The 14,005-nt window shown below is 32.0% G+C and overlaps 1 protein-coding gene across 1 annotated transcript; it reads right to left on the reverse strand.

Annotated features, from left to right (window-relative positions):
• Positions 1-7,261: 7,261 nt before the first annotated feature.
• On the reverse strand, positions 7,262-11,614 carry LOC128206180 (uncharacterized). The gene is made up of 2 exons (XM_052908485.1): positions 11,208-11,614; positions 7,262-8,368 (listed from the first exon to the last, which is right to left on the reverse strand). The coding sequence occupies exons 1-2, from the start codon at positions 11,503-11,505 to the stop codon at positions 7,959-7,961; spliced, it is 708 nt and encodes a 235-aa protein (XP_052764445.1). The 5' UTR covers positions 11,506-11,614; the 3' UTR covers positions 7,262-7,958.
• Between the last annotated feature and the right edge of the window lie 2,391 nt (positions 11,615-14,005).

A 14,005-nucleotide genomic window follows, 5' to 3' on the forward strand; every position in this document is an offset into this window, starting at 1 on the left:
ACAATAACAATATTAAAGACAAAAGTAATAGCTTTTTAGGCCATGCCAACAATAAGAAACTATATATATTCATATATCAGTGCTCGTTCATATACTATTATGTTTATAGCAGGTATATCTAAATGAAACATTCACATACTACTGTTATTCATGGAAAAAAACTGTTTTCCACAAGTTGATAACATATTCCTTCTACAGTTGAGTTTGATTAAATAATTTGTGTTATATGTCACTTTTGATATAATATATTTGCAAAAATACATTACTTGTAAGACATAAAGCATTGTATGCTTGTTGGTATGAATGTGAATTCTATCATGAACGCATCAAGAACAGAAACCTGAATATAACAACAAATGACCAACATATCAATATAATAAATTAGTTCCAAATTATTTGAAAACGGAATACTTCTGGAAAGACGTTTTACGAATGAAACAAAAAATATCCACACACCAAAAAAATATCTTGCCAACTGTTTCTATATACAGCATAAGGATCAAGACACAACCTAACTCTATATATTATACCTGAATATATGTTGATATATGTTTGGTCAGTCTATGTTGCTGGGTACGTAGTGTGTATCCCGTTAAGTGTCTGTTAGGCTCTGGCAGTATACATTTAAATAGTATATTCGTTAAATGTATGGCTACTGGTGGACTTCTGTCCGTTGCTCTTGCGCGAGTTTCATAAGTATTGAATGATAATATTTGCTGTATTAATCTTACGATGTTATTTCATGCTGTATAGCGCTATTTTGGTATTGTTCTAATACGAGCAATCTTAGAGTGATAAGATATACAAGTCATCCTCATTGTTACGGCCCTGGTAATCGGTTATATAAATGTAAATTATGTATATGCTAAATGCATCAATTTAAAAAAAAAATGGAGTTAATGTATGACGTATACAAATTTAGTATGTATTTATGTATAATATTAATTCATGTCGAGCTATACTATAACGTTATTACATTTATTTTTTCAGTTAAAACTTACCTTACCTTTAATATTATACCAACCATAACGTTGTCTGCTCGAATACTGTGGCGCTTTTATACTCGTGAATCAGCCGCAAGTTTTCGGAAATGTACCGCCACCAGACATGATTGCAGTTCCACCCAAAACGTTGGCGATACCAACAAATTGAATGGCAATCTTGTGATCGCCACAATTGAAAATTTTCTTTAAAGGAAATAATGGCAGCCATTTTGGAAAGTACTTCTCATTTGTTTTTTTTCGTTAAAAGCCCTCTACAATTCAATTGATGATATAACTTGATGATGATATTATGATAACAAACAGTGTATACAAGCTCCAAGACGATTTAAAGATTAATCACTTGTCTGTCCAAGATATAATCCTATTTTTTCTACTCGACAGAGGGGATAATTCTGGAGGTGTCTGGGTTCATCACGATAAGTTTATCAATAGTTTTGCCTACATCCCCCCTTGTACAGGTAAATAAGATCATATCGACATTCAAAAAGGGTTTATTAATAGGTACGGCACTCACAACCTGAGAAATCAAGATTGTACCGAACCGTTTTGACTCGAGTGTATGATCTAAATCACGCAGAATGTTGGTTACGTTATTAGTTTGTATGATGTTGTCAGGGACAACGTTCAGTAAATATATAAATGAAGACCGCGCGGTAGTTATAAAACTGATATAAAACTGATACGCATATTCTGCTTGTTACCGTTCCGATACAGTACTAGTGTGTAGATGAACACAAAGAAACCACTCTCAATCAAATGACACATCTCTAAAAGCAAACATCGACGAGTTTCTAATAGTGGTGGACAAAATAAAAACTGGTTATTTGTTTATTATTTCAATAAGGTATTACTGCAGTATAATAATTAATCAATATCAACAAGACGTTTAATATATGTGTTTGAAAATCGCGTAATTGGTTTATATTCGATCAATAACTTCATTATACCTTTCTCGTTCTTTTGTTTCTTTCTTATTAATAGCTTATCGAAGAAACTCAGATATATGGTTGATTGTAACCTCAAATGCAAGTACAATTGATACAATTTGTGCTGATTCATCAATGCTTTGTAAAATGTATGCCACGTATCGCATATGAAAATTTATGAGATTACCTGGTAACGTTTCCTGCTAAATCATGTTAAAAACATACCAATCAAAAACGATAACCACATTTTTATTACAGGTTTTTTGAAGTGTTTGAAGCCCTAAGCCATTGCTTATTTTTAGAAACATAGATCATCAGAAAATTATTTTCGAAAACCCCTCTCCCTGCCCAAAATCAAAATAAAATAATTTGAAATAAAATAAAATAATGAAATATGTATATAAAGATGAGGAGAAGGAGGAAGAGGAAGATATATTTGATAATATAAACACAAATAAAATAAATATGCATAGCCCAATTCAGTTGTTAAATATTAGTTTTCGAATTGACTGATATAGTTGGTTACTAGTCGTTACTAAATATAGTAAAATGAATATGCTTGTAACGACAGTACTATATGTTAAAAGGTATTGATATAAAAAGGCAATATAGTATTGAAACACACATCAGCCTTTGCTGAATATGGTAACCGAAAGTCGTGTTAAACAGAATAAATACTTACCTCGAGCTTCCACAAATATACACTGTAGCAAATCTCCATGACAAATTTATAAAAGAAACACAATTTAAATCAAATCCATTTTGTCCTCGCTTGAAATCGTGCAATAGTTTAATTCACTAATAAAATAGCAAATTCATAAAATTACAGTTATGTGCTAAACTTCATCAAGATTTAAAGGTAAATTGTTATTGAAACATATTTTAAATCTGTCTCACCCAAGCAACTTATATTATATATATTGAATTGCAAAAATAGAGAAGTTAATGAAATTGATAATTTAATATGAATTGTTTTAGCTTAAAATATATGAGCAGAAACATAGCGTTGTCTTTTCGGTGCACACTAATGTAATCCTTTAGCAGAGTTATCATCATACACTCAAAACCAAATTCCAAATTACCTGTGTGCTAATTCAGCAGCGTACAGCAACATTCGAAAGTCTGCATCTGAGGTAAACATTCACACACTGATAAGTATGTGTAGCGCATGGATACATAAATGCCATGGCATTTGAAATTCAATCCAACGTCAGACTACAAATTTGTTTTTTTTTCAAATTTCAAACATCGTTACTTCCCCTGAACAGAATATCCTCAATAACGCATGGATTGTTTAGGAGTAAATTGGTAGTTCAAGAACAATTCATGAAGTATGCATAGTCTTAAAATGAATCCTTTTCTTTTTTCTTGAAACATACTGTCCATGAAAACTGTCCATGGTTTACCTTAAATTGATGAATCAATAAAGGTTCATAAATTAAATAACGGGTTTTGTGTACTTGTAAATACACTAGAAAGAAGCGCAACTTTAAAGATAAGGCATCTTTATTTCAACTCCCGCATAAATATGGGTGGGTAGGGGAAAACCGCTGTCAATGAAAATAAAGTTAATAATGGGAAAACACTATGAAAACAATGGATACAAAAATAGAGTCGTTTTAAATAAATTTAGGAACAGCAAAACATCTGGTTTGCTGCTTCTTAAATTTTGATTTCATTTTATATTTTTTTAAACCGCTACAATGAACTAAAAGTTTCATCTCAGAACCTTCCATAACATGCATTTGGAAAATTATGAATATTGTTCTTGGTTTATAATTAGCAATCAGTCTCTTTCCTAAAAAACAGATGTCTCTTTTTTCAGATAAAATATCAGAGCGGATTTGATCAGCATTCTTCAAAACAGATGTCATAATTGTCTAAGTGAAATAAAGAATCTGCATGTTTATGTATTTGTTTTATTTTTCATTTTTTCAATTTATATATAATTGGGTCATAACGATTCCCGCAGTCTGTCGAATTAATTAATAAGTATAGAATTTGTGTGTTTTAGTTGTATTTCGTACAGTTTTATAACCCACTGGCTATGTGTTTTTGATAGCAAATGATCATGTCACTAAATGTAATGACGCGGGCTGTCAGTCAAACTAGCCGGCCAATATCTGACTGACCAATCAGCGTTCAATTTAGGCGTGGCTTATCTGTTGCCTGTTGGTATCTGCCATGATCATCGACAATATGCCTTTCTGCACTGTAATACTTTTTTTCTTTATATGTATTACAGATGTTCTCTTCGTACTTGAGAGAAAGATTAGACAAATAAAAAAGCAAAAATACTGACATTAACACAATTACATTGATTTTGACTTCATCTGCATTTTTTATATATCAATACATTATAATTACCGAGTATTAAAGCTGCACTCTCACATATTGACCGTTTTGACAACTTTTGAATGAGCCAATTTTGCGTAAATGTCTGGAATTCAGTGATATGAGACTGCTGACAACTGATCAGATTGCAGTTGTTTCATGGCAAATTCAGCAGATGAGACAAAACTTAAAAAAGGTCAAAATTGTTAATCTTTGGTAGTGCGTCTTTAATGGACATCTTTATTTCAACTTCCTCATACCAATGGATAGGATAGAGATAACTGCTATCAATGAAAAGAAGTTCATAATGGGAATCAAATTAAAGAAAGTCAGCTAACAATTAGAGCCTTTTTAAAAAATAATAGATATTAAATGAAATTTTATATCTTATACTGTATTGTTTTACCACGAAAATGAACAGTAAGTTTCAAATTAAAACTGAATGCAATTTAAAAAACCTAAATCAGAAAACTTGAAATTTATGAATATTGTTGTTTATCGGTCTTTTCTTTTAAAACACAGATCTTAGATAAGATCTCAGAGCAAAATTCATCAGCATTCATTAAAAAAGATGTCACAGTTAATATAATATTGTTTGAATACAATCTCTTACTCTTTGTTTGTAAAATCCGATTAGCATTTGGGACTTATTTTCTAAACAGCAACAATATTTATATAAATATGTATTTATATAATTGTATGTGTTCCTAACATAAATGTTAAATTTAATTATTCCAAAAAAACAACTATTAACTTTAAAAAAGGATCTTATAAAGTACAGAATTTGGTGGATATTTCATTTAAACGCGTTTTAAATACTACTATATACTAGAGCTTTTTACTAAGATAATAAGTGTTCTAATTGTTGCCATCGTCTATTGTAGGTGTTGATTTTTTTCTTCATTGCTGCTATTGTTTTCACTATTTTAGTCGTTTACTAAGATAGTGGACAAACATGGCACATTGCTGTTATATATGTTATTCCTCAATATAATTGTTCAGTAGTACTTTTGACCTTAATAAAAGCGACAGCATGCATATAATTATGTATATTCAAGAAAACTCGATTGTTTGACTTTTGCCCACACTATTTTAAAGGGACATCTCATCACCCATTTGTAACCAACAATTTCTCACTTTGTGGCCTAACTTTATTCGCATATTTACAAATAAATGGGTCGACTCTGCTATTTTATTGGTCGACTCTGCTACATAAAAGGGTCGATTCTGCTACATTAATGGGTCGACTCTGCTACTTTATGGGTCGACTCTGCTACATAAATGGGTCGACTCTGCTACATAAATGGGTCGACTTTGCTACATAAATGGGTCGACTCTGCTACATAAATGGGTCGACTCTGCTACTTTATGGGTCGACTCTGCTACATAAATGGGAAATAAAAACAGTGAATTGAATTCATGTAGCAGTAAAAGTTTATTAGTAAGCAGTTAACAAACAGCAATGTCCCGCAAATATCGCAAATTTTCGGCACATTTAATTGGTAAATGCACACTTAAAGCATTTCGTAGCGGTTTAAGATTGTTATTATATACGTAAAAAAGGAAGTTTGCGTAAGCGCAAATTAACATCCTTAAGTAATCTAAAATTAATTATGAAATCAACCTCCTAAGTGGGCCAGCCACTATTCATATATATCGTTTAACCTGATTTAAATCAACTACAGCCAAACCCCGCTGGCTTGAACGCGCTTCGCTCGAATTCCTCGATGGCTCGAACTAGTTATATAGAACCTTTTTCTTTACATTGAATGTAAGCACTCTCCCTTAGCTTTTCCGAGGCTCGAGGTATTTTCGCCGGAGTTCGAGCCAACGGGGTTCGACTGAATTGATTAATTAATACCTATGTTTGGGTAACCTTGAGAATGAGAAATACTGCCTTCTCATTGGACAAAAAAATGGTGACCAATGAATAAAGCTTATTGTTTGGGAATATCTTATGTATAAATTATTTAGTTAAATCTACAATCATCTGATGAAATCATTAACGGCTGACTGCTTATGTTTTAAAATATGTCACAAATGTACGACAGATTTGAAAAATACAAGCTTCCCATTTTAACAAATTAAAGGTTTAAACAATCAAGATATTTGACGTCCATTAAGGACCTACACAAAGTATATGATATGAGTCTAACTAGTTAAAATAGCGTTTCAATATAAAAAAAAAGAAATGGTCACACGTTAAAACATGTTGCAATTAATGTTAATCGTGCAAAATACTCATGCAGATAATCTCTTACATAGAACAAAAGACCGTAAAGCGTCAACACTTCCATGAAATTTGTAACAAAATATTTGATAAATAAAAACTAACTTAATATCGCATGGAATTGTCCCCAAAGTGTTATGTATACCAATTTTATCTTACAGTTTAAAATAAAGAATTAAATACAAGAGTTGACGTTGATGTCAATATAAGTTCACATTAGTCTTAGAACAAATTCGATTCTTGGACAATTCTAGTATGATTGATATATTAACAGTAGCCTTCAGTAATGAGGAGCAGGTCCGCGGTCCCCGAATCAGTAACATTTTTCGCCAAACTTGTGGTTAGCCAGGTGCCATCATTTCTTATTTTTATTTCGCCGCTAACAGCAGCAGGAGCAGGGCGCTGCTGCTGTGGTCGTCGATACAGGTTGTCGTTGTTGTTGTCGTGGTTGTGGTTTCGGTAATGTTTGTGGGTTCTTCAGTGGAAGTCGTAGGTTTTTCAGTGGTAGTCGTAGGTTCTTCAGTGGTGGTCGTAGGTTCCTCAGTAGTTGTCGTAGGATCTTCAGAAGTGGTCGTAGGTTTTTCAGTAGTGGTCGTTTGCTCTTCTGTGGTGGTCGTAAGTTCTTCAGAAGTGGTCGTGGATTCTTCAGTGGTAGTCGTAGGTTCAGTGGTGGTCGTAGGTTCCTCAGTAGTTGTGGTAGGATCTTCAGTAGTGGTCGTGGGTTCTTCAGTAGTGGTAGTAGGTTCTTCAGTGGAGGTCATAAGTTCTTCAGAAGTGGTCGTGGATTCTTCAGTGGTAGCCGTAGGCTATTCAGTGGTGGTCGTAGGTTCCTCAGAAGTTGTCGTAGGATCTTCAATAGTGGTCGTGGGGTCTTCAGTAGTGGTCGTTTGCTCTTCTGTGGTGGTCGTAAGTTCTTCAGAAGTGGTCGTGGATTCTTCAGTGGTAGTCGTAGGTTATTCAGGGTTGGTCGTAGGTTCATCACTAGTTGTCGTAGGATCTTCAGTAGTGGTCGTGGGTTCTTCAGTAGTGGTAGTAATAATAAATAATGCATGTTTGGGTAATGTTCATTACTGAAAACAAGATTGTAACCATGTATTTAAGAGCTGATAAAAAACGGTAGATATACCGTGTTTAATGCACATTTCTTTCAAATTAAAATAGGTATTTTTTACTAGAATCATTGTTTTCAACATTTTATAATCCGTTTTGGATTAATATAATAATATCATTAATTGTGGAATATCTTCTGTTGGAGTAAGAGTGCATCTTTTAATAAGACAAACAACTTTTATCCGACAGCCCTTCAACTATGGAATTGCGTCAAATTCCTCGATGTCCAATCGCGTTTCGACGAGTGGTAAGAAGCATGGCTATGTAATCAAAATCAGTAGAAAGAAGTGATTTGTAAGCAATACTTGATTATATAAACGTATGTATCAGTACATGTCTACCCAATACCATTCACTATCCCTTATTCAGGAGCAAGGCAGAAAACATATTCCAGTGACTGGCACTCTGATGCAATACTACATCATTTGCATAGACCTGAATCCAAACTCTATTCCCGGCCTTGATGGTCAGCAGTTGTTGTACGGAATTGCAAGAGTATGCATAATGTTCATACATTTCTCCACGGAGACTGTCCTTGCCATCGATTACGAGTCCATAGTAAAGGTTTTGCTTATTTTTGACGCACACATGCAATGATACAAGGTATATTCCGTCTTCTGGAGCTGTGAAGATGCCCGTTGTATTATCGTACCCGTTTCCATCATTTACCATGGTCTCGGTAAAAACGATTGTGTGTCCTGCCTTAATTGTGGTGTCAGCGACAGTTTTAGAATTGAAGAAAACAACGGGAAGAAACATCTTCTCTGGAAAGATAAGAGACAGGCATTGTGTTTGATAATAAAAAAGAAATATTAATAATAATTATAATAATAATAATAATAATAATAATAATAATAATAATAATAATAATAATAATTATAATAATAATGATAGTAATGATAATAATAAAATAATAGTAACAATAATTATAATAATAATAATAATAATAATAATACTAATAATAATGATGATAATAATAATAATAATGATAATAATAATAATAATAATAATAATAATAATAATAATAATAATAATAATAATAATAATAATAATAATAATAATAATAATGAAAATAATAATAATGGTAATAAAAAAATAAAAATAAAAATAATCATCATCATCATCATCTTCATCTTCATCTTCATAATAAAAATAATTATAGTAATAATAATAATAAGATTAATAATAATAATAATGATAATAATAATAATAATAATAATAATAATAATAATAATAATAATAATAATAATAATAATAATGATAATAATAATGGTAATAAAAAATAATAATAATAATTATAATCATCATCATTATTTTCATAATAAAAATAATTATAGTAATAATAATAATAATAATAATAATAATAATAATAATCATAATCATAATAATCATAATAATAATAATAATAATAATAATAATAATAATAATAATAATAATAATAATAATAATAATAAACATATAAAAGAAGAAATATATTTATTTATATTGACTTAACATCATAAATCAACTAGCAGTAAATAATTATGACTAACGTAACAATTATTTCACAGAATACACCGATCAACGGCCAATATTTGAAACTCAAGACTCAAAACTGCAATTATTATTGAATGGTGAAATTGCTGTTTAAAGAGCAATAATGGTAGACATTGCTGCGAAGTTTAAAACCCCCACATATTTTACAATCAATGACAAGGTTGTCCATTGACACATTTGTTATTCAATTTGTTTCTTAATGATTTAGTAGCAAAAATTAAGGCTATACTATAGGCAAAGGTGTAAGCATAGAAAGTGAATTCGTTTGTTCTTGTAGCTGAAAATGAAAATGATATACAGTAGATGTTAGAAGTATTGTCCAACTGGTGTGCTGCTAACACTATGACAGTAAACCCTCAGAAAAGTAATATAGTCCATTTTAGACCATCATCGGTTGAAAAACATCTTATACTTTCTCTTGTGGTGACCATACTTAAAAAGTCGTCAGTCAGTACACCTACTTTGGTCTTCTTTTGGATGAGCATTTAGATTTTGAAAAAACTGCAAAGTCTGTAACACAAAGTGCTTGAAGGGCACCAGGGCTCCTGATAGCAAAATCGAAAAGCCTGGGTGGCATGCCGTATATTGTTTTCACAAAACTATATGAAAGCTCGGTGTGGCCCATTGTCGCTTATGGTGCCTCTATGTGTTGCACTAAGTCCTACTCCAGTATAAATGCGGTGCAAAATAGGGCTATGCACTTTTATCTAGGTTTGGGAAAGTATACTCCATGTGCGGCTTTATATGGTGAACTTGGTTGGCGACCAGCTTGTGTGAAACAGTGGAGATCTGTAGCTAGACAATGGCATAGAACTATACAATATATGAATGCTGCAATAAAAAAGAAAGTCCAAGATGCAAAAACTGGCAATATATTTTTGTACATCAGTTAGAAAAAACAGATTTGTCAAATTTGCTGATTACACAATCCCTGTTCTCATCGAAATTATTTGGAATTTTGTTGAAAAAAATAATATGGATTTATATGTTATTATATGGAAAAATCGTATAACCTGTGCAATGGGTCCTAGTGGACGTGGCAGAAAAAAAGTTGAGAACATATCATTTTTTAAAATCTCAATTTGAAACTGAGTCCTATGTATCAATTCCAATGCCTATAAAATATAGAACAGCACTTGCTAAGGCCAAATAAAAAATAGGTCTGTTTCAGGTTACCCGACCGACCCTATGTTTTCCCGCCGACCCTAACCTATTTTTCCCTGAAATAAATCTGATTTGGGTACGAAAAGCATTTATTACGAAATGAATGTATTACTAAGTAAAGTTGACAATATTAGAGTTTCTGAATGTATTTACCGTACTTCACCTTAGAGTTCGGACACCCTAAAATAATTAATTGTTCGCTCTCCGCGGATAGCACCTCTTCGTCTGGAGACTGGCAGATATAAAAATCTGGCAGTGAACGATATGAATATGTTCTATATGTAAACAAGATGTTGAGTCAGAATTACATGTATTAACTAAATGGTCCGATTACCAACTACTTATAAATGTACTATATTTTAAAGCTAAGAATATCAATGTTGGGTTTGTTAACATGGATGATGTACATAGGTGTATTTCTTTACTCTCCAATACAGAAATTGTTAAATTCACCGCCATAACATGTTTTAATATACTTGAAATCCGTTTCAATACTTTGCACAAGTTGTTAAGTGACACTCCTTTAAGGTGTTTCTTAGCTTAAATGAGTCATGTAAATAAGATTAAGTTTTTTTAGGATAGACTTAATTGTTTTATTTTTTTATCAACAATGTCGAGATATGAGTTTTTAGTCCCCAGTAATTCAATTTTATGAAAAGATGTGCACTGATTTCTTAGATATTTGTATTTTATGCTTTGTCATGTTTTGTACATATGAGACAGGAATAAACTATAAACCTATCAATTATACTCTTTTTGCCTTATTTTGTTTTATCAATGATACTGTGCAGCATTTTGAAGTTCGCTTTTCTTAGTCGGAGTCAATACATTCAGACTCAAGATTTCACTGAATACGAGCCAAGTACATGATATGGGAATATAGAATAATGAAAGTTAGCATACCTTTAATTTTCTCCAAGTCCGATATCGATATTTGAACTTCGTCTTTGAGATTGTTTTTGAGTTCTTCATTCTCTCTTTTCAGCACCTGAAGTTCATTTGAGAAAGTGTCCAACTTTGCAGCCACTGTTTCCAAGATATTTGTAACATCTTTCTTTTGGTATTCAAACTCCATTCCCATACGGACAACTCTTTCAAGAATCTGTTCTTCATAATGATAGCGAGAGCACTCTGGCTCCTTAAATCCGCTGATTTGTTGGGTAACTAAAATCACAACTAGGCTAAGAGTAAAGACGTACATTTCTGAACAGTGGTTAATCGTCGAAAAGTTATTTAGTCCCTGAGAGCAAGTTAGCTAGTCTGCTACAGAAATTGTAACTGTGTAAGAATACCGGATGAATCTGCGCCTCACCGCGAGCGAACGCTAATGAAACCTGTGTCTAATTAAAGGAGCATCATTTGATCAAAGCTATAAAATATAGTAGCGTTTATAGAGAATTTAGCTGATCAAACCGGTTTAACTTATCAGTGATGTATTGTTTTCACATACAGTTTCAAGACGATCATCCAAACATCGGTTTTTAATTTCACTGCAGTTTTTGTTTTAATGTTATACTTGTTCGGGAATTTCAAAAACAGTTCTTGAACAGTTTAAGAGTAAACGTTTAAAGGCCGGTTTTGAAACAACACGTTCTAGACCATTTCAAGATAAATAATTTCTTGAACATGTTTTAGGCATAAGGCCCCAATTTCTCGATGCTTCTTAAGTCCCTTATAGCATAATTGAGCTATGCTCACTAGTTTTGTTTTCTCAAGATGTTGTGTTATATTTAATTCTTTAAGAGTTTTTATACTTCAGATCGGAATTGTCCAAGTTATAATCACAATAAACCTTTTTCATTTATCAAAATTCAATTTAAGTTTGTTTTTTGACTAATTGAAATAAGCTACTGAAGCCTGTTAAGTTAAAGAAGTTTTGAGAAATTGGGGTCCGGTCATGAAATATGTTAGAATTTGTTTTATAACAGGCCATTTGGCTTTATAACAGTGTTCTAGAACCAAAGCCAAGAACAAGTCAAGACTAAGATTTCTGAACAGCGCAAGAATTGCTGGTTTTCGAACTTCATGATCTGCAAATGTTCGAGAACATTATTTGTTTAGCGTCAGAAATTCTTTGTTAGGTCTTTTGCGTAAACACTTTGTTCTGAAGTTCCGGAAAAGGTAATGTTGAAATTGGAAATAATATATTTTATTAAAGTTCACTTATTAAAAGTTCACTTATTAAATGGTAATATTCATATTCAAATGTCAGAAGAAAAAAAATACGCTATCCATTATGCATTTATAACATTTGCACCATTATTTCATTAAGAATACAACCCACATTTTAAGTTAGGTAATCATTAAGTCCTAAATTTTATAATTAAAAATTTCAACTTTTGCGGGTGTTTAAAGTTCCGCCTACTGCCACTCATCCGTTACAAACTCCCTGCGTCAGTTTTGCATTGTCAATGTATCAGCCAATGGGGTTGTATTCTAAGTCAGTTACACTACGCTCACACAGTCCATTCTAATTAATAAGGAATTCTCTTCATGTCATCTCTCTATTACAAATATTAAGTGGAGGTTATAGGCCTGTGAACTAGATGTCAAGAATAACAAGATTTACCATTGAACAAAATTCGAAAATAGTTCATCCCATAATGCAGATTATACTCGTCAAGGCGAGAAACTAGTTTAATTTCAAAGACAACATTTCTATGTATTTAACAGCAACTACATACTTATATTATAATCCTAAGTTTGTCTTTTTTGGTTTGTTTTTCGTATCTTAATGCAGTTGCATCAAAAAAGAATACCGGAAATGTCATGATCGTATCGTCAATATTTAGGCACCCATAACGATGCATAACCCATATCAAATGCTAAATTAGGCGAACGATAACTATTCATAACAATGATTAAACATAATTTTGTTTGTAAAAATTCTAGTTTAAGGAAATTTATGTCATTTTTTTTGTTTTCATTTTACGCCTGTTTAAAAAGTGTGTAAAAGTTCATAAGAAAACTATGAAGCTTTTTGGTTAAACACTCTATTGCAAGTAAAATGGTGAACCTTTAAGATTTCAGTCCACATTGAAAAGTATATCTGTTTCACAGGTGAAAATCGGTCATGCAATTATCTACCATAATGATAAAAATGGCTTTTTAATATTATATTTTGGCAATTTACCTGGAATTAATGTCAGTAACAAATTAGCAACGCATTAGTTCTAGAAAACACGCCACAGCGGTACATTCCTCCGATAATGTGTTGTTTTGTCCAACAAGTTTGCCAACGCAGTTCCAGTATAATCGGTGTTGTTAAGTACATTCTGGTACAAAAAGCTTATATTCTGTATATTTATTGTTTAACCTGTTCAATAATGTCTTCTCAATTTTTATCGAAAATGGAATTATTACTCAAAACTAAAAGGAAACCTGTTGATTAGACATTAAGTCGTTAAAGAGCTTCTTAGATTTTCATTTCATAACATCAACTTTTGGACAAAATGTTAGGGAAGGTTTCGATATAATATAAAATATTATTCAGAACAGATCATTGGGCCAGTTGTTGGCACAATCGCTAAACATATAGCGATGACGATTATCGCTAATTTGATGCGTTTCGCTTAATATTTCGCTAAGGCACTCGCTAAATTATTAAAGGGTTGTTGGTACATATAGCGATAACGATATCACTATATTATGGCATGTTTAACGAAATAAAATAGCGGTGCATAAGGGCTTCGCTAAACAAA

This window comes from Mya arenaria, chromosome 10, assembly GCF_026914265.1.
Source record: "Mya arenaria isolate MELC-2E11 chromosome 10, ASM2691426v1".
Lineage (NCBI taxonomy): Eukaryota > Metazoa > Mollusca > Bivalvia > Myida > Myidae > Mya > Mya arenaria.